The 21,346-nt window shown below is 41.8% G+C and overlaps 1 protein-coding gene across 2 annotated transcripts in view; it reads left to right on the plus strand.

Annotated features, from left to right (window-relative positions):
• ide (insulin-degrading enzyme) overlaps positions 1 to 21,346 on the plus strand; it is a 26,924-nt gene continuing 5,578 nt past the window's right edge. The window contains exons 1-22 of one of the 2 annotated variants that reach the window (XM_041049232.1): positions 1 to 130; positions 1,502 to 1,686; positions 2,503 to 2,710; positions 4,144 to 4,313; positions 5,188 to 5,310; positions 6,699 to 6,811; positions 6,928 to 7,090; positions 7,248 to 7,340; positions 7,487 to 7,578; positions 7,854 to 7,934; positions 8,487 to 8,590; positions 10,064 to 10,166; positions 10,266 to 10,388; positions 10,839 to 10,921; positions 12,606 to 12,750; positions 14,520 to 14,630; positions 14,834 to 14,954; positions 15,948 to 16,039; positions 17,298 to 17,409; positions 19,076 to 19,243; positions 19,839 to 20,111; positions 21,111 to 21,172. In XM_041049232.1, the coding sequence (XP_040905166.1) occupies positions 45 to 130; positions 1,502 to 1,686; positions 2,503 to 2,710; positions 4,144 to 4,313; positions 5,188 to 5,310; positions 6,699 to 6,811; positions 6,928 to 7,090; positions 7,248 to 7,340; positions 7,487 to 7,578; positions 7,854 to 7,934; positions 8,487 to 8,590; positions 10,064 to 10,166; positions 10,266 to 10,388; positions 10,839 to 10,921; positions 12,606 to 12,750; positions 14,520 to 14,630; positions 14,834 to 14,954; positions 15,948 to 16,039; positions 17,298 to 17,409; positions 19,076 to 19,243; positions 19,839 to 20,111; positions 21,111 to 21,172 (2,811 nt within the window). In that variant the 5' untranslated portion in view covers positions 1 to 44. Of the gene's footprint in view, positions 131 to 1,501; positions 1,687 to 2,502; positions 2,711 to 4,143; positions 4,314 to 5,187; positions 5,311 to 6,698; positions 6,812 to 6,927; positions 7,091 to 7,247; positions 7,341 to 7,486; positions 7,579 to 7,853; positions 7,935 to 8,486; positions 8,591 to 10,063; positions 10,167 to 10,265; positions 10,389 to 10,838; positions 10,922 to 11,699; positions 11,845 to 12,605; positions 12,751 to 14,519; positions 14,631 to 14,833; positions 14,955 to 15,947; positions 16,040 to 17,297; positions 17,410 to 19,075; positions 19,244 to 19,838; positions 20,112 to 21,110; positions 21,173 to 21,346 lie in introns of both variants that reach the window. The other variant, XM_041049233.1, reaches the window with a different exon arrangement.

Genomic DNA, 21,346 nt, shown 5'->3' on the forward strand with positions numbered 1-21,346 from the left:
ATGGTGGTGTAAAATCCACGGTTTGTTTTTCATGGGTGCAAAGTATGTTTAAGTGCATTAATCGAACGGCCCAGTGTACGAGACATCTTCAGTCACAAGGTATCGGTTTCTGTTTTAACCAAGGTTCTAGGTAAGTGATCTTAGGCAAATGCCGTATTTAGTTAAAATACCAGAATTATTTTCACGTCGAACCACTGGGTAGCTAGCTACTGAACTAACGTTAGCAGCTTGAGCCGGTTTGTTGACCAGCTCGAGTGAAACTGTTAGCTTTGTTGCAACATAAAGTGGTAGCCAAAACGGTTTGTGTGCGTAGCATCTGTATAATCTAACAGTGGTATACTTTACAACAGCGGGGAGTTAAACGTTAACTCAGAACTAAATATGCCAACCCATCTGCCACTTGGATGATTGTTAACTTTTCTGTAGCTTTTGCTGCCGAATTAGCAAGCTAATGCTAGTGCCCTCTGTGTGAGTCGGATTAATTTGTGTCCTCTAGCTAGCGAGTTAGGATAGCTAATCTCTGCGGTACTCTGTGAGAAGCAGCTGTATTCATGTTTTGAATCAACTATCTAACAGTAAGGTGTGGATTGTTTCTTTTTAGGATTACGTTTTAATAACTTTGTTGTATAGCTATGTTTTTCAACATAAAAGTAATAAGCCACAGTAGTTATTCGAACTAGTAATTAAAACAGGTCAGTTGGTTGTACTTCAGCACTCTTTATCATAGCAACGTCGTATTTGCAGAGCTAAATAAACGATTTAATGTCATTCCTATAAAAATGAGCTACATCAACCATGACTTAAGGAGTCTCTCTCATAGTGATCTTACCAACTCCATTTCCTTGCTATGGAGTCTGAATGAATGTCTTATTGATCCACTTGTGGCGTCTGTTAAATCCCCAAAGGCCGCTGTAAACCTCAGTTCTGTACTAAACGTAATATGAAAATATGTACACCGGGGTCCACAAGTCTGAGGCCACTTTCTTATTCACTTGAAATGGAACAGATGGGAGTTTATTAGGATCTTCTTGCTAAAACTACTGCAGTCTAACATAGCAGCCCTGTAATACCATTGTGAAGGTGTTAATATTAAGTTTTTATTTAAATTGTTTTGGAGAGGTGTTGATTCAAGTGTATGATAATTCTGAAGGATGTAGTTTGTGGTGCTGTTTAGTCCACCCTCACTGATTTAAACAGGGTTGACTAGAAATACCTGTCCCTATAACGCAATACGGTTCTGCAATACGACAAACTGCAGCATTTAAAATGACCATAATGTTTATTTCACCACCTCTCTAAAACAGTTTCAACACTGAACTTCAAACCGAACACTTTAAACTTCATGAAGTTAGGATTTACAGCAGGACTGCTTTATTATTGCATGCTGTGGCTTACTGGAATGAGATACTGGAGTGTCTCTCAGTGCTAAAATGACCGTTGGCCGTGATGTCTGGTTAAATCATATTCATTCAAATCATAAATCTGATTCCCTCCACTGCAGGCTGGTGTCATCCTTGCCACTCAGAATGACCGACTCGGCTGTGAACAGGGTGGTTAGTAACATAATTCGCTCTCCCGAGGACAAGCGGGTTTACAGGGGCTTGGAGTTTAGCAATGGCCTGAAGGCCATGCTCATCAGTGACCCAACAACAGACAAATCATCCGCTGCTTTGGATGTTCACATAGGTAGGGGTTTTTCCTTACTATTGTCTTACTGTCAGGTAGTCATGTATTTTTTTTTTTCATGTGACTTTCTTCCTTCCCAGGACCCTTATCACACAGTTTTTCAACAAATTAGTGAAATAGGTGACTATTGTTCCCCTGTAGGCAATGGAAATAGTCCACACTATAATGAAACACACAAGAAAAAATGTTGTTTGCAGTTTGCAATAGCTACATGCATGGAGTAACCTCAGTGCTCTGCGTACTCTCTTTCCTGTCCTTAGGGTAGGCATTTTTGATCTCTATTGTCTATTATTCTTGTTGCCCTGAATAAACCTGTAATCATAATATTGTGGTCTGCTTAGTGTTTTTTAAGTGTGTTTGTCAAGTGTTTTTCATTTACAGTAAAAACAGTTGTCCAGCCAAAGCAGTGTAAATCTTGTTTACTTAAGAGGAGGGAATGATTATTAGATTCGTAACACAACACTATCAAGTTGATTTCGGACAGAGAAATTTAACCTTTGATCTCTGCTTCATAGAGAGGCAGTGTTGAAGAGAGAAGGTAAGGTCAGATGTTTAGTATGCCAGGTATTTTGACCAGAGTAGAAACTTACCTTCCATACACTTAATTACATAAGTCATATGGTTAGGACACAAATTCAGTGTGTTCAATAAAAATATATAACAACTTATCAGTGTAATTCTGTGTATATGAATTTAACCACTGCTGTGCCATTACACATCTGGGATCCGCTCTTTGCTTTCTTCTCCGCTCTGGCCAACCAGCTTGGCGAAAACTGATCTAATGAATTTCTGTGGCCATTTTTCTTAAATTCACAGGTTCATTATCGGACCCAGGGAATATCTCAGGCCTGGCGCACTTTTGTGAGCATATGCTATTCCTGGGAACAAAGAAGTATCCCAAGGAGAATGAGTACAGCCAGTTCCTCAGCGAGCATGCAGGCAGCTCCAATGCCTTTACCAGTGGAGAGCATACCAACTACTACTTTGACGTGTCCCATGAGCACTTGCAAGGAGCACTAGATAGGTAATTTCCTGTTCATTTAATGGGATTGATTTTGCCCTGTACTTAAAGTAATGTGGTCTCATAGGCACATCACATATATACCTTACATGTGTCCTGTATTATTATAATTATTGTTATTATTGTTTTACTTTATTCAGCTTATTTGTTTGTGTGGACTTCGGTGTCACTGTATGACTTAGTTTCTGCAAATGTTAGTCATAATTAACAAACCTGAAATGAGTTACTAGACAGCTAATCAGTCTGAACTGGTCTTTAATATTTTGTCCACCTCATTTACATACAGGACACCTTTGCCCAATTAAGGTAGATGTCATCTGTTTGCCTAAGTGGTTGTTTAGTCATCAGTGTACAGTTCTTCCCATGGGAGTCCAGGTGTTAATCCAAGGGAGATGCCAGGTCATTGTCTGTCCATCTTTGGTTACCAGACCCAGTTTCATGGTGCTCTATATATATTTCCCACCCCCTCAAGCTGGAAACTTCAGGCACAGGGTGAGACTGCTGTCCTCAGCCTTGCAGGGGGCTCTGCTCACGTGTCAGCTGTGGTGGTTTGGAGAGGACAGCCAGGCAGTGTCAGAACTTAACCTATAGAGATAAACTTACCTACTTATAAATGAATGATAGTCTAGCAAGCACCTGCTTCTGTGGCAGAGGCTAATTGTTCCACTGCGCCCCTGAATTGTGAAGGCCATCTGGACTTTAGTGGTGGGAATGTGCTGAAATATTGATGATGTTGCCCCCCTTGAAAGTAGAAGAGCACTGTGTCTGAAAAGATCATATTTGTCATTAGCTGGCTGCATTATTTTAACCATTCCCTTACTATAGTTATCAGAAGGACTGTATTTAGTACCCACCATTATATGTTAGACAAAAGACTTTCTGAGTTTTTGAGGGTGCATTTTACTTAGAATGAGCACAACAAACACCTCCATAGTATAATCACATTTCAGAACAAGGGTCATGGTGTGATTGTGTTGCAAGAAGTGTTAATAGCTTTAAACAACCATGTGTGACAGAGGTACATTTTCAGTTTGATCAAACGCGGATTTTAGGCACGACTTGGTACAGTGTGCCGTCTGTCGCTTACATTTTCAACTCTACAGAAAGACCTGGGGTGTGGCTTTAAACACATTCAAATTGTGTGTGTTCTTGTCATTTCCTCATTTGCTTGGCAGTTGCTCACAGTGTACACTCATGCAAATGGATTTTTCCTCACTGCTTTGTGTCCTTTTCAGTGTCTCCAAATGGTGCAGCTGCACACACCCGCAACCTTCGTTTAACCCTGAACAACATTAGGCTGTCTACCTCTCAAAGTGCAAATCTTAAAATGCTGAACATTACAAAGCCCATTACAAAGTGTTATTATTGTACATCCATACAGTGATTCTACATATTGACAATGCTAATGTTAGTTGTCATTTTGCAATCTTCCGTAGGTTTGCTCAGTTCTTCCTGTGCCCACTGTTTGATGAGAGCTGTAAGGACCGGGAGGTGAATGCTGTGGACTCAGAGCATGAGAAGAACCTTATGAATGACGCCTGGAGGCTGTTTCAGTTGGAGAAGGCCACTGGCAACCCTGACCACCCCTTCAGTAAATTTGGAACAGGTAGAAACTCCAGAGTTGCCACCAGTACTCACAAACAGTACCTGATCATTTTATTTATTCTGACTGCCTGCTCTGATCTTTTCAGTGCTACTTTTAATGCATCTTAACAGTAACTTTTCAGATTTGCTCAAATGACATTTAACTGTTGATGGAAAGCCTCTCACAGCATGAGGGGAGCGTACTTTGTGTTAAACTGAATTGCCAGATTAGAGTGACATGGACTTGGAGTAACTCCAAGCTTAAAATAGCCACCTGATGGCAGTCTTGAATTATATCATTTTTATACTGGTTAAGAACAGAAGAGGATCAGCCAGCCCTGAAAGTCATGTGCTCGTAGCAGACAAAACATATTATTGTCCAGACTGATGCTTTGTTTTCTGTGTCTCAGAAAGTCTCAACCACTGGCACTTGACTTGCCTCAGAGCTGCTGCATGTTGTATTTGAAATAAGGTTAATTCACAGATGGAAAGGAAGCAGTTTGCTCAGGCCACTGGTCTTCACAAGGACATTGAAAAGTCTGATCATTCAAAGTCTGATCAAAAAAAAAAAAAAAGTTCCTCAGCCTGTCAGGTTCTCCGATCGAATGACTCACAAGGTTTCTTTTTTTTTTTTTTTTTTTTTTACTTTTTATTCTAAAAAAAGGAACCTTCTCTGTCCCTCCCCTGTAGTACACTGTCTTATGATATGCCCGTTTGAATCCATTTATTCAAACTATATTTGAGAAATGCAGTTGGACAATGAAGACGAACCTCGAGGACTTGATCTTTTATTTTAATAGACTAGCAAAGATTGATCATTACAATTGTACTGTGTTATTGAGAAGTCTTTGTTCAGACACTGACATATCCACTGGCCTGATTTATTCCTCTTCCAGGTAACAAATTGACTCTTGAGACCAGACCAACCAAAGACGGGATTGACATCCGTGAAGAGCTCCTGAAATTTCACTCTACATATTACTCATCTAACCTCATGGGACTGTGTGTGTTAGGGCGAGGTAAGAGTTCACCTCTAACAAACGTAATGTTTAAATGTTGCAACAAATCTCACTCGGCCTTGACAACGCTCAGGATAACAAAGAGGAACAAACAATGCAAGTCACATGGTGTGCAAACCAGTCGTGATAGTTTATCTTGGTATCGTTACCAAAACAAATGTGACCACTGTCAAGGCAGAGTAGCTTTTACCTAACACTGGTTATTATTATTGAAATCCATATACGTTATGCTCTAAACCTCCTCTTTCTCATACTGCACATTTGTCTATCTGTGATGGAGGTGATATTTTTTCAAACTCTCACTTTTCCCACAGGCCTTTCACTGCTTTTACTCTTTGTAATCCCATGTCATTGTGAGACACTCTGAAAACCTCTGCTTCCTTTGTGGTAGAAGTGCAGCATCCTCTTCCTGTTTTGTCCTCTACAGACTTTGGTGTTTTTGGACGCTACAACAAATTTACCAATAAGCTCAAGCTGATATTACACAGCCTAAAATAAAAGCGAGCAGCTGACATGTTTCTCCAAGATGGTCTCAGCTGTTCATGATCATTACATTACATTACATTACATTACCCTGGATCATTACATTAATTACACCACAGAATGGTTATGATGTACTGATGTTAATATTCCACACATTGGTCACATCATTAAAGATTTTCTCAACCCCCCTTGTGTACAGTATACTGTTTCTTTCTTCAGATTCACAGCTAGTTATTAAATGATGTGCCACTGTTATATGCCATCCTCAGCTGATCCGTTACATTTCACAACACAGCTCTTTTTCATCTGAACTGTAAGAATCACAGTTTGACAGGAGTGCTTACAAGAGCATCTTAGCACCATTAATCACTCCAAGTGGTTCTCAGTTACTCAGCTGCTGAATGTCTACTCAGCTTTTCTGTGCCTTATTGGTATTAAAAAATAAATCATGGGAGTGAAACAGGAAATTGTTTATAATGGTGAAGATGTTTCGTTGGGGGCCGCACGGTGGTGCAGTGGTTAGCACCGTTGCCTCACAGCAAGAGGGTTCTAGGTTCGAGCCCCGCTCTGGGCTCCTCCGGGTGCTCCGGCTTCCTCCCACAATCCCAATTAATTGGCTACTCTAGATTGCCCGTAGGTGTGAGTATGTGCGTGTGGTTGTCTGTCTTTGTGTGTCAGCCCTGCGATTGGCTGACGACCCTGACGGATTAAGCGGTATAGAAAATGGATAGGTGTTTAGTTGGTTTATGTTTTAGTGGATGAGTGCTGTGCTATAAAGTCAAAACAATTTAACTGGGTCCTCTTTATACTTTCCTCTTTGACCTTCTCATTGTATACTGACTTTAAATCTACAACAACAACAAATGAATTCAAATGTTTTTTTTTCTCTTCTTTGTTACCTACAGAATCTTTAGATGAGTTGACCTCCATGGTGGTTAAGCTGTTTGGAGAAGTGGAGAACAAGAATGTGCCTGTCCCAGAATTCCCCGAGCACCCCTTCCAGGAAGAACACCTCAGAGTGAGCTTCTTACTTATGTCTCCAATATTTTTTTACACTCTATACTAGAGCAGTCAGGGAGGGTCATAGCCAGTATTTAGCAACTTGATTTTAATGTTCTTTGTGTTCTGTCACAGCAATTCTACAAAGTGGTGCCTATCAAAGACATCAGGAACCTGTATGTGACGTTCCCCATCCCCGACCTGCAGAAGTACTATAAGTCTAACCCAGGACATTACCTGGGACATCTGATTGGCCATGAAGGACCTGGAAGTTTGTTGTCTGAGCTAAAATCTAAAGGTAGTTATGAACATCAAAGGATAACAATGTGTACAGTTTTCAGACTGGCTTACTTCCAAGTTTTAAAATCAGTGGAATTTTCCATCATAAAATTGAAAAATCTGCTCATGAAATGAAAATAAAAATCATGCTAATCATCATAAAAATTATTATTCAGGCTGGGTGAACACACTTGTTGGAGGACAGAAGGAAGGAGCCAGAGGGTTCATGTTCTTTATCATCAATGTGGACTTGACCGAGGAGGGCCTCTGTAAGTACTATAACTAACTCTACGTGTTGTTCATTCATCTGTTTCAAACGTTTTTTTGCATGTGGTTGTGACTATTTGCGAGTGTGGTGGTTGTGTGTGCGTGGGTAAAGAACATTAATCGAGGTATGATTTGTGTGTCAATGCAGTGCACGTTGAGGACATCATCTTCCACATGTTCCAGTACATCCAGAAGCTGCGCACTGAGGGGCCTCAGGAGTGGGTGTTTGAGGAGTGCAAGGTAATTTGATGTTGTCTGTTCAGCGACAACAGTTCAGACAGAGCGGCAGGACAAACTTGACCTACTTATTTCTGGTTAGTGGAGAAACTAATAGAGCAGCAGAGACACTTGATTGCAGGGGCTGATGGATTCAAGTTTTATAGTGTAAAAAAATGGATGTATGTTTCTGTACAGTTTTCCTTCCTAGAATCTGGTGTCTAGAATTGTTTGTTACTGTTGTGTGTGTTTAGACTTCACCTGTCAGAGCCTCCATCTCTCTCTGTCTCTCTTTGTAGGATTTAAACAAAGTGGCCTTCAGGTTCAAGGACAAGGAGCGACCCCGTGGCTACACTTCCAAAGTGGCTGGTTTACTACATGTAGGTCCCCTCTCCATCTGCAAAGGTTGTTTCCATGGAGACACAGTGCAGCGTCTGTACCTGCTGTCGTCATCAGTCTGCCTGGTGCTGCTGTTGACTCTGCATCGAGAGAATGGGGATTTTGCAACTGCGCACTCAGAATTAGACTAGACTTTTATTTTGGTTTCCTTCTTTCACAGCGCTATCAGTGACTTGATGATTGCGACAGCAAGGCTCATCGACTGAATGGTCACTGCTGCACAAATTACAGGAATCTGCAGTGCAGATAATGTTTTTCCACCCTTAATTGCATCAAGTGGCAGAAAGGCCTTACATACATAAATACATACACACACTCAGCTTCTTCTGCTGTTTAAATAATGAATTTGAGAACTGTGCAGCAAAAAGATAAGAGCTTTAACACGTCGAATGTTTCATTCATGTCAGTCCCCTCCAGTGGCAGTTGAAGACTTTAGTCTAAAAAAGTTTGTGAGCCTTTTCCGCAGATGTTTTGCTGTTAATCCCCACATTTCTAGCAGTACGATGCTTTCAGCTGTCTGTTCTGTGTTTCAGTACTACCCTCTTGAAGAGGTTCTTGCAGCAGAGTACCTTTTGGAGGACTTCAGACCAGATCTGATCGAGATGGTGCTGGATAAGCTGAGACCAGAACATGTCAGGTCAGTGTGAGAACATTAGTCTCTGGTCACATGCAGAAAAAATTGGTGCTCTCTTTGTTTGTTCCTATTCCTAAGTATTCCAGGGTTATAATATGTACAGAAAAGTGGATGTGGCTGATATCACAGCAAACTCCCACCTGTGGAATAAATGTGATTTTATGTCATTTTGTGCATTTGTTCCTAACACAAAAGAAATACCTCAGGAAGTCTTCTGTATCTTCATAATTGGTATCTGTGCTCACAGATACTAAATGATTTTTGTTGCCTGCCAACTGTGACAAAGTGCTGCTGGTCTACTTTGATATTTACTGTAGATGAAACGTTTTTTTTTTTTCAATTTTCTGCTTTGAAAAGGAATCCAAGGCAGCTTTACAGATTTAATTATCTCAGCAGCCTCAAAAAAAGGGTTCGTTGGTTGTATCAGGAGATGGATATGTGTGCTCAGGAATACATGATCAAGTTTTGCTCTCTGAAATGGAAATGCTGATATCATCATAAGATTTTACATGAACAATTTGGCCAGTATGAAGTATTTTCACATGACCTTCCCCTGGGTTTTCAAATTATAGTTGAGCTGAAATTTAAAAGTGTCAATGTAAGACATAGTTGTTTTTATATAATTGGCAAATTTGCCACTGGAAACCTCATTGTTAGACCTGAGTTTTGTCCTCAGTGGAGACCCTTTAAAAGACTTAGCTGACTTAATTTCTGCCATTTCTAACCTCCACTGTGACAAGATGTCAGAAAGTGAAAAAGAGGATGGGCGTATTTTGTGGCTGTAGTCCAGTCTTTACTTCTGCAGCCCAACTTTGAGTCTTTCCTAGTGTAGCTCTAACATTAAATCATTTTATGGGATGCCACTGTTGTGTCAAGCAAAGTGCAGATGTGTGCCTTAATGCTTACCAGGGAGGAGGTTGCATGCACTCATTGGCTGACCCTGAGAGTTTGTATGCCAGTTTCCTCCTTTACTGAAGTGGCTATTTAACCTTGGGGTTTTGCCAGTGCTGCATTGAATTCATCCCTCGTGTGTCAGTCTCATTCAGGCAGCTGTAAGTGAAGCTGTATTAAGTAAGGATGCATCATTAGAGTGCTAGAAATCACAGCACACACTGTTTGTTTTTGCATTGAGTTTTTTATGTTTTTTTATGTTTTTTATTTCTGTTAAACAATCACTGCATCTACTGTTGCTGTTTTGTGACTGAAAAAAATTTTTTTAAACTCCTGTGAAAGACACACTCTAAATGCAGCACACAGGGGCTCCAGCCTTGCAGGCGTATAGAAATTCTGAACATGGCTTCATCGGTTAGAGGAAAAATACATGTCAGGGGATCTCCACTACCTCAGACATGATCCAAATAGAATACTAGTAGAAAAGCACTTGCATAGACAGCATCTAATCAGCTCTGACAAAGAGGTATTTGTATCCATAGAATGTGACCTAGCTCTCTCTCTCTCTCTTTCTTCTTTTTCCAGGGTTGCTGTAGTGTCAAAGTCATTTGAAGGGCAAACAGACCAGACAGAGGAGTGGTACGGCACCCAGTACAAACAGGAGGCCATCTCTCAAGAGACCATCGAGGTGAACTGCTGTAGTCTGTTTTCCTGCTGTGCTGTGAGTGTATGACTACTGTTTAAGTTCTGTGAGACTCTGCTTGCTGATTGTACCCCTGTCTTTCAGAAATGGGCAAATGCAGACCTCAATGGCAAGTTCAAATTACCCATGAAAAATGAGTTCATCCCCACCAACTTCGAAATCTACCCTCTTGAGAAAGACCCTCCCTCAGTCCCTGCTTTAATCAAGGTGAGTGTTATTTTTTTCTGCGCTGCTCGATCGAGTATTATTACTCTTTATTACTTAAAGGCACAGTCCCTGCTTAACTGCATGTTGTTGCTTTGCTACACTTTCATATGGTAATAAGGAATTGTCGTCTTGTGATTGAGACATAAAACATGTAGTACTGTTGTTTCCATCATGTCATGATCAGAGGAGCTAAGCCATTAACAACAGTGTACATATTCTATTCTGTGAAGGAAAATCTGAACACGAGCCACTGTGCCTTTTTTCTTTTGTAGCTAAAATCCCATATTGTAATATCAAAGTAACTTTGTTAAATTTCTGCTAATAAACGAATGCACACTGTCTGCTTGTGGTTATGAATGAATGCAAACGATTATCTTTGCACACAATGAACTTTTTATGAATATGAAAATGAGAACCTCCTGTGTGTTGTATTTTTTTTTTTTCTCTCAGGACACTGCCATGAGCAAGGTGTGGTTCAAGCAGGATGACAAGTTCTTCCTGCCCAAGGCATGCCTGAACTTCGAGTTCTTCAGGTATGTATGTAAATAACTATGAACCTTTGTACTTGACCTGGAATTTTGGGCACCAGGTTCAGTCCGGTAAATCAGCTTCTTACTCTTTCAGCCTTTTTAGATGTGGAGCTCTCATTAGCTCTTTGTATTTCTCAATAACAAACGATAACTACAAGTGCCATCCTAACTAAAGAGTATTTAAAAGAAGTCCACCCATGGAAAAAGTGCAGTGTCCAGAAGTACTTAATCAAGGCAGGTTAAGGTAAATACCATTACAGGATTTCAGGATTTGTTTTTCCTGAAATTCTCAGCTCTAGAAGAGAAATATTTTCACTTTCAAAACTATTCAAAAGTTAAAAAGGAAAACATGCAAGTGCTGCACCTGCTTTTGTGTCAGGTTTTGCTATGATTCACTTGGAGGCCATAATACTTCCAAGCACACAATCTAACTTGGGAGGTTTCTTCCAGTGTCAACATATGCCACACTGAAGGTCCTCCTGGGATAGGCTGGATTAGCCTGGTTTAGCCCAGTGAAACACTGCCAAACTCTTTTTGTCTAGTCTATTAGACAGTAATTATTGGGTTTATACCAGCCTGTAGCACGTTGGAAGCCAAATCAAACATCTTGTATGGTGAATACCTTCAACATTACACTCCTCACAACTGCAGTTAATCATATATTAATGTGTTGACTCTTGTACTGTACTTGTAGTATCTTCAGCTCCTACCGTGATAAAATGTAGAGACCAGTATCTCTACGCTTCTGTTCTTTGTTTGACCACTGCCATTTCCTCTACAGCCCGTTTGCGTATGTGGACCCATTGCATTGTAACATGGCATATTTATACCTGGAGCTCCTCAAGGACTCCCTCAACGAGTATGCATATGCAGCCGAGCTAGCTGGCTTGAACTATGACCTTCAAAATACCGTCTATGGGATGTATGTAAGTATTCAAAATGGCTCCCCCATTGCCCACACGCCACATCCCAGATCTTACATCCCCCCCCCCCTTTTTATTATCATCCTCAGACTGGGCTACTGTGGCTCAGCCAGGCCACAGGTCATTTTAAGCCAGATTGGACGGTTTTATCACACACAGAAATACAGCAAATGAAAAAAAAGATGAATAAAAGTTAGTGATAATTTGAGACTTATCTCAAATTTGGTGGGACCTCTCTCACCTACTCAGCTCAAAAGAAATGCATTTTGGTTTTGAAAAAACCTTCTGACCTAGACCTGGTTGGTCTCAGTCCAGCCTGTGTTCTGTCTGCATCTTGCTCTTCATTCTTCATCGATCCCTATTCCCTCTTTGCTCACTCATCTTCCGCGAAACCCTTATGACTACTGAGGAGGTATTTATTTTCTCCCGTTCCCAGGCAGACCGAATCATTGTCATTTCTCTCTTTTAAATGTATTGGGGTTAACTGCACGCATGCAGTTAACACATAGAGTGAAGCGGCGTTGAATCGGTGACAACGAATTTGGCAGCGGTGGTAGCCTGAGTCTTCCATAGAATACAATAGTTTTTGCCAGTCTTGTTGGACAGGAAGCCGGTCACGAGGCTGCATATACATACTCTTTTTTCTTTTATCATTCTTCTCATTCTTGTGTTGTCTTTTTTTTTTTTTTTTTGGACAGTTCCTCATTCCCAACAAACATGTCATTTGTTTTTTGTTGTTTTGTTCTTTTTTTCCCTCCCATTAGTCGCTACCTATACGCAGATCCCCTGCACTGCAACATGACCTACTTGTTACTCAGGTTACTGAAGGATGATTTAAAAGAGTATACATATGCAGCCCGCCTGGCAGGGCTGGTGTATGGCGTAGCCTCAGGGATGAATGCCATCCTCGTAAGTAAGCTGTTTGAATTCTGGAGGGAGGTGGGGGCACCAATGAAGGGTCCGCTCTGAGGCTTTGACAGAGTGTGGAAATGGCTTGGTTTTCCTCACTCAGCTTGATTATGTGATGTGCTGTGTGGTGTTTGTCTAACCTGAGGGATTTACTCTCTGATTTAGTCTCTGCTTGCTACTGTGTTCCCTGCAAACACCCACATAATGTTATTTAACTGCAGGGTAGGTTAATACAGTCCTCTGGAAATGTCACAGGCTACTATGATGGCATTTACTTAAACAGATTATATCTTAAGTGACTCAGATTAAATCCTTGTAACAAGACTTATTCATTTCTGTGTTTTTGAAATGAATTAGCTCAACTAATTTTCAGCCCTTGTGGCAATAAAACTGGCAAATGTTAAACTTTGTGCAGACTTTGAGTGCACACTGAACCCTGGCCGGTTCAGCCAAGGACGGGTGAGTGGCTGATATTACAGGTTCACTTCCAAAATTCATTCAGAGTAAAATATTCAGACAGTGAACATGCAGCAAGAAGGAGAAGCACTAGATGACACAATTCTACCTGCTCTATATGATTGTCTTTAGGTTCTTTGTCTGCTTCTGTTGTGTTAGCGTCATACAGGTAGTGGATGAATAAGTGTCCCTGTTGCAGGACACAAGGAATGATGCAGATTCTCAGACATATTTATTGTCACATTTCTGCTGAGGCGAGTGAATGAAGGACGAGGGAAGTGAATCTGTATCCAGGAGGCTTGATGGATGTAGTCAGGAGCGACTTGCTCAATCAGGCACTTCTTTGTGTCCCTCCCAGTTTATGAATACAGCGGTTTGTTAGGCCGTGTGTGTTTGTCTGTGCGTCAGGGATTTAATGTTGCATAGCAACTAAAGTAACAGCCTTACCCGTGAATGAAAATGATTTGCAGTGCTGGTGTTTCGGTCGATTCCTTCAAGCTGTCTAACTTCCTCACTAACCCTCTGCACCCTTTGTCATATGACCCAGTAACCTGCTTTCATTAGCTACCTATCACCAGTAAATTCCTGATTGTGTTGTGTCCCTACAAACTTCTATTCACTAACACACTATCAGTGCAGCTGTGTGATGGGCTGTGTGTAATTGATTTGAGTCAGCAGTATTGGTGTGGCTGGCTGGCCTTTTTTTTTTTTTGTCAAGGTTAATGATGTTAGGAGAGATTACTTTTAACAGGTGTCACCGCAGGGACCTAGCGACAGGGAGAGGCGAGGAACGGGATGAGTCTGAGAGCGTAGCCATGTAGCTGGAGGTTTTGCTGAATCATGAGGGGGCCATAAGGTGTGGATGACATTGCAAAGTGGAGGCTTTAAATAACCTTTTCCATTTTTAAAAGACTCATTTGCATAGGAAAACCTCATCATCAACCACCTCTGTTCTGCTCTGTCTTCCTGGGAGACTACAGTGAATATGTTTGCACTGCTGGAGATGATGAAGTGATGCTTCCTAATATAGATCAGTCTTATTATACAGATTGATGTATTCCTCCACATTTTTAGATTTAAGTTTATTGAAATGTACTGTAGTGATAGTGACTTGTAATTAGGGAGCTCCTTGACAATCATTTAGTCAGCAAGCAATTACTAATTAGTACATTATAAGTCAGAAAGGTCGAAGCCTTCAAATCAATAAATGAAATGTTCTGTCAGACACTTTAGGAGAACCACTGATCATGTTAGACTCGCCTCACCTATCTGCTCTCTGATGATGTCCTGTCCTCTGTCACTGTCTGCTGCAGCTGTCTGTTAAAGGTTACAATGACAAACAGCACATCCTGCTGAAGAAGATCATTGAGAAAATGGCCACCTTCGAGATAGATGAGAAGCGCTTTGACATCATCAAGGAAGCGGTAAGTCCATCATCAGTTACAATGAGTCATGATGGGTCGAAAAATTACTTTAATTCATTCATTGAACAACTAACTTTAACCCATAACTAGTCAGAATCTTTATTCTGCCTTACAACAAAAGAGCAGTGAAGCAGAAATAGTAGTAGTTTCGACTGTTCCGGTACATAAAGTGTTGACGTTGAACCTTTTCTCCCTCCCTTCAGTACATGAGGTCTTTGAATAACTTCAGAGCCGAGCAGCCGCACCAGCACGCCATGTACTACCTCCGTCTGCTAATGACTGAGGTTGCTTGGACCAAAGATGAGCTCAGAGAGGCTCTGGATGGTGAGACACTGCTCTTAATCTCCTTCTCTCTCTCTCTTTACTTCTGTCTCAAAGTACCAGCCCTTGTGCTGATTAGCCTCTTTTCTACTTTAGGCCAAACTGAGTTCACTGAAATCCAGAATAAATAGTCAATCCCTGCTTCAGACTACAAACGAGCAAATGAAGCTCAGCCTACATAGCTAGCTGGAAGAATGAGTTTATTAGTTGAAAGACAGTAAGAAATCGGCTTGAGTTCACCGGGATAAAGTCAGAGGTGTCTGTCTTCCAGTCGGGCCACTCTTTCTCTCCTCTCATCTGAGCTCTTGTCTTCTCTTCTGTCTTCCTCCTTAAATCCTCATTTGAATGCTGAGGCTGTTCTCCAGCAGATGCCTCCCTAGCTGCAGTCTTTCCTCTCTGCAGCGCCAGTCTGGAACCTGAAGGGCAGATTGTTATATTTTTACCACGGAGCTTACACAGACTATCCTTGGATTCACATGAGACTCAATTAACCTGCAGGGTCAGGGCCTGTAGCCCAGTCACCAGGGCCTCCAATTACTACAGCTTGTTCCCTTATCAGTGTCCTTACCCTCTCACTGTCCCCTGTCTGGGGTCTGCGAGACATTGTCAGTCTCTCGTTTCCTAGTGTGTGTGTGTTTGTGTGTGTTGGCGCTGCAGTGGACAAACAATCATTTATATAAATCAGCTGTGTGTGTATCCCCGTCGTAGCTTATCCTTGAATCTGGGTCAGACGTTGCTTGAATTCAGATCGGCCAGGCCACATTGAGGCACACTTGATTCTTGTGCATGTGTAACTGAGCGTTTAGATGTGTGTTGTACCAGGCTTGCATGATAATCTAATGTGTGAGCACTCTTGTCTTGTCCGTGACAGGATTGCTGTACGGTGAAAACGCTGCACACAGCAGTTCTTTTGTCTTTTCTTACTGATTCAGTCTTGATAGCAGCTTGGGAAATTGCTCTTTGATTGATTGCTGTTGTCTGTGATCTGTGTTCCAGATGTAACTCTCCCACGCCTCAAGGCCTTCATACCTCAGCTATTGTCACGGTTACATATTGAAGCCCTTCTCCATGGAAACATCACCAAGGAGGTTTGTTGGGAGTCACTGTTTCTACTGCCAGCTGAGGGAATTTTGATTTTTTTTTTTTTGCCCTCAGTGGATTTCTGAATTTGCAGTAGTGCATCTTTCCCTTCATATCAAGACTCTGAGTTTTGTAACATACAGTGGCATGAAAAAAGTAAATGAACCCCTATGGAACCCAATAGAGATGCTGTGGAATGACCTCAGACAGAATTCCTCCTGATCGTTGTGCAGGTCTGATCTGCAGCTACAGAAAACGCTTGTCTGAGGTTATTGCTGCCAAAGGAGTTTCGACCACCAGTTATTAAATCCAAGGGTTCACTTACTTTTTTCCAGCAGCACTGTTAAATAGATGTGTTCAATAAAATCCCAAATGATTACGACTTAGATGAAGCTCAGATCACATTTTATGACCAGTTAGTGCAGAAAACCAGGTAGATCCAAAGAGTTCACAGGCTTCTTTCTTGTCCCTACGTGTGTGTATCATTTCTCAGTGAATACAAAATACTCCATTTTTATTCTTAAGAAGCATTCTGCCTTTTAACTGGCAATCCACACATTAAATGAGGTCGTAGCTGTCACAGCAACCACCTAACACCTTGTAATGATGGCGACACAGTCTGATGGACAGAGAATTAGATTCAACAGTGGGAGCAATGATCCATTTCGTTGTGATGGAGCTACAGTGTAACGCCGGAGCAAGAACTGGCAGAGTGACTCGGCAGTCTTGTAATATGAAACTGTCTGCTACATGAGGAGTCAGGTAGTCATGTTTGTGATGAGCACACCAGGCCAGGCCACTGATTAAAAAATGTTATTAAGGATGCAGCTTTGGTGGTGCGTCCACCGTTGACTGGAAACCAAGTAAGAAAGTGTCCACAGTGACGTCTGGGGATTATACAAAAACTGTCTGCATCTGCAAGTTAATGAGCAGGGAAAATATCCACTGAATATCATTATAACCTCACTGACTTTTTAGGCGTAGGTCGAGAGCAATTCAATACTGGTGTCTACTGTGAGTTTGGTATACCTGTGGGAAAGGTCCAGTGTCAATCAAACTTAATTCTGACCATGCAGAACCCACAGCTTAATGCAGCTTGTTAGGAAATGTCAGAAGTAATTCTGGGGAGTTTACACAAAATCCAGGAGGCAGGTTGGGGGAAAGTTTTTTTGGCGTGATGTTTTTTTTGTTTTTTGTTTTTTACTTTTCCTTACAATTTTGTGGACTAAAGTGTTTTGTCCCCCTCCTCGTCTGTAATCTCTCCAGTCTGCTCTTGGCATGATGCAAATGGTGGAGGACACGCTCATTGAGCACGCTCACACGAAGCCCCTCCTGCCGAGCCAGCTGATTCGCTACAGAGAGGTTCAGGTTCCAGACGGTAGGTCCTGTAGCCTCCCCCTCACACACACACACACACACACACGCACGCACACACACGCTCGCTCTATACAAACACAAGTTAAGCAGTCTTAATCATCAACCACCAGTCATGCCTATCTCCACAGTGACCACGCAGAAGGGTCCTCACCCAGTCCTGCTGCCCTCGTCATCAGTGATGCCGTTTTGCGTTTGTAAAGACTTGATTAAATTCAACATCCCTCATTTCCCTCAGAGGAACATAAGCGTCACTGAGTGGAAATGGACGTCATTGGGCAGAATACGCACACACACACACTCCTCTCAGTCGTTCAAAGATGAACGCAGACACGCAAAGCAAAGCACCTGTGCTGCCTTTATGATTACATTAGGAAAGCTGAGTGATGCGGAGAGGAAAACCAGAGCTGTGCAGGGGCCACCTGGAGACATCCTGTGTTTCACTGAGGGATTTTCCAGGCTTGGCTCCAGGCTGCCAGTCTGACACAGAGCAGGAGTACAAGACAAGGACGTAAGGCATGTGGACACAAAATTGGCTTATGAAGTGACTGACTGGCTGACAGTTTGTTATTACTCAGTTCTTACTCTCAGAGCTGACAGCTTAAGAGCAGAAAGTTCACTTAAATCTGAGGCCATTTACAAATTAATCTTTGTTAAAGCACCATGTGATCCAAATGTAATCAGAAAGAAAATCAAAAACTCACACACAGTTTCAGGGCTTCTATCACTCTTTCATTGATCGACTGGCTTTTTAATATAATCAGTGCTTTGGTTAATCAAAGCACTGATCTGTTCCTTTCTTTGTTTACTAAGTCAAACTTAAGTCAAACTTAAGTCAAACTTTTGACATGTAGACTAAATTGTGACGGGAGCTTTTGAGGACTGTGGACATCACACTCCCTGAGTGCAGAGCCGGAGTGCTCAGTCAGCATGTGCATAAAGGTACCTGCATTACCCAGCCTTAACTGGTCTTCCATTCAAAGTGAGCTTGATCACACTGGACTCAAACAAACTGAAGCTGAGCGTAAAAGGAGCCTGGAGCCTGGTTTTCCCCACGGACAGCTCCTCCAAAAGCAAATTTCAAGTACAGATAAAAGGCTAGAGGAGAGCAATTTAGAGCCACTCAGCAAAAAAAAAAAAGCACGACATTGGCATTCAGCAGAATGTCCCCGCCTCTCTGGGAGAGCGTCACCATGTGACTGTCCTCTGTCGGAACTGAACTTTTACTGTATTACACTCAATCAATCTCAGTCTCTGCTTCAAGCAAGGTTCTCAGGCTTAACTGCATATCTACAATTGACACAGCTCATCCATATTTTTTTCAGGCATCAGTTGTGTAAGATACTTTACCTCACCGATTGTGTTTTTTTTTTTTTTTTGACAGACCTGATTATGCATACAGGAATGGATTATATAGAGGTGTGCAGCTAAGCCGGTTCTATGCTTATCTCAGCTCATGGATCACTGTGGATTTCAGGTTCATGAAGAGGATTCTACCTGAAACTACTTCAGCTTGTATTTGAGAGAGCTTTTCTTTTTTTTTTTTTCAGGCACACCTCAGGAGCCCTGCCTTCTCATCTGCTTCGACGAATCATTTCCAAGTGAATGTGTTTAAATTGTACAATTACATCACTTAGAAATCTAAACAAATATTCTTCTGTTCCTCTCAGGTGGCTGGTATGTTTACCAGCAGAGGAACGAGGTGCACAACAACTGTGGCATTGAGATCTACTACCAGACAGACATGCAGACCACCCACGACAACATGCTGCTGGAGCTGTTCTGTCAGATCATCTCTGAGCCCTGCTTCAACACACTGAGAACCAAAGAACAGCTGGGTGAGGCCAGGGTGTGATGTGGAACATCATATTTATAGTATTTTCCAACCTAGTTTTCAAGTTATATGGATATTAAAAAAAAAAAACTGACACTACATTTGCTCCCAATTTGTGAATATTTATTTGGACATTTTTCTTTGAGAATGATGTCGCTTTAATCTGCATTTAGTAATTAGATGCTGCTCTATAAAGACCAGAGACTGTGTCAGTGAAGTTTCTACAGTGCTGTTAGCCAATCCATTCACTCCCAAAATGATTGAACATTATCACTTTAATAATTTTGGGAGTGAATGGATTGTGCCCCAGAACCACATTTCACTGGAAGCAGTTCTGTAATAATAGTGCCAGACATAATATGAATATAAAGATAAATACTGACTCAGTGGTAAGAATGAAGAGAGAACCACGCTTCACAAAATCCTTTCTACAAAATGTTTTTTTTTAAACACTTAAAAGGTGTGTGATTGTGAAATTAATAGTTTAGAGCAAAAAGGCTTTTGAGCATTTTTTTCTGCACAAGTTAAAGTGTCTCCCCGCTGAGCTCTTACATACCGTCTCCTCTCCAACCACCACCACCCCCACCCCCCACCCCCAGGCTACATTGTGTTCAGCGGGCCCCGGCGGGCTAATGGAGTTCAAGGGCTGCGCTTTATCATCCAGTCGGAGAAAGCGCCCCACTACCTGGAGAGCCGCGTGGAGGCTTTCCTCTGCACCATGGAGAAGTCCGTGGAGGAGATGAGCGAAGAAGCCTTCCAGAAACACATCCAGGCCCTGGCCATCCGCCGCCTGGACAAGCCTAAGAAGCTGTCTGCTGAGTGTGCCAAGTACTGGGGAGAGATCATCTCTCAGCAGTATAATTTTGACAGAGGTGAGGCCTCCCAGCAGCCCTCTTCACCTCACTAACTCTTATGTTTCGGGTTCAGGTTTAAGGATATTTAAACATATTTTAAATTATATTTTAAAACCTCTCCTGAAAGGCCGGTACTTATGAAGAGCTTGTGTTACATACAAAGTCAAATAGAAGTTCTTGAGAGTTATCAATATTTTGGTCGGTCCCAGAGGTGAACGGGATGTTGCTTAGAGCTGCACAAATTAGGATCGATTAAAGCCTGAAATAATCTGCAGCCATAGCACACCTCTCTGTTGCAGCACTCTCCTGAGTGCAGTAATGGATTGTAATGGGCCTGATTCACTGGTAATCTGCCTAAAGCTCTGAGTGATGGCCACACTGAAAGGCTGCCAAGGGAGTGGTGGTGATTACCGATACTAGCAGTGATGGAGGAGGGGAGGAGAGTCTGGACAGTGAGTGCAGCTAATGCTCAACGCCAAGGGCACAGAGAAGCATGCAACACACATCAACAGTCAGAGCTCTCACAGTCTGTCTGCTTCATGTGAGGTGGAGCTGCTGTTAGTTTTTTTTTTTTTTTTTTTATCTTTAAGCTATGAACAATTGCTGTGAACACCATTGTGTTCACAAGCTACATCATTACAAAATGAAATCCAGGAGACAAACAATAAACAAAACTGAATATCGTGAAAATGACCTCAGATAGCAGAGCTTTCCATGAGCATGAGCACACAAATATTCAACACCTTTTTTTTTTTTTTTTTAAACACTTCATTCTCTTTCAGTTGCGTTATTATGCACCAGTAATAGCTTTGAGCAAAAAGAAAGCCGAGCAGGACTCGTAAGGACTTTTTTCTTTAACCCTCACTGACATGAACTGAGACTCTTGAGTCTGTTGGTACAATTTGGACAATGGACAGTAGTAATTTAAAGTTCACATAAACCATGATAAGTGGGCTAAAATGTAGCTTATGTTTAGTGCCTGTTAACACTTCTGCTGTTTTCCCTGTTGTGTTGCAGATAACATTGAGGTGGTACATCTGAAGACTCTGACAAAGGAAAACATCATGCAGTTCTACAGAGTAAGTAGCACAACTTTATGTCATGTGATGTCTCTTCGTTTGACAGTGAACAGTGGGAGACACATCCCTGTCCTCTGCTCACTCAGTCCCGTGCCTGAACTCAGACTGACATCTGTGTTTGGTTTAAACCATTATTGGCTTTTTAAGGCAACTGCTGGCAATTTCAAATTGGAA

This window comes from Toxotes jaculatrix, chromosome 11 (assembly GCF_017976425.1).
Source record: "Toxotes jaculatrix isolate fToxJac2 chromosome 11, fToxJac2.pri, whole genome shotgun sequence".
NCBI classification, from domain to species: domain Eukaryota; kingdom Metazoa; phylum Chordata; class Actinopteri; family Toxotidae; genus Toxotes; species Toxotes jaculatrix.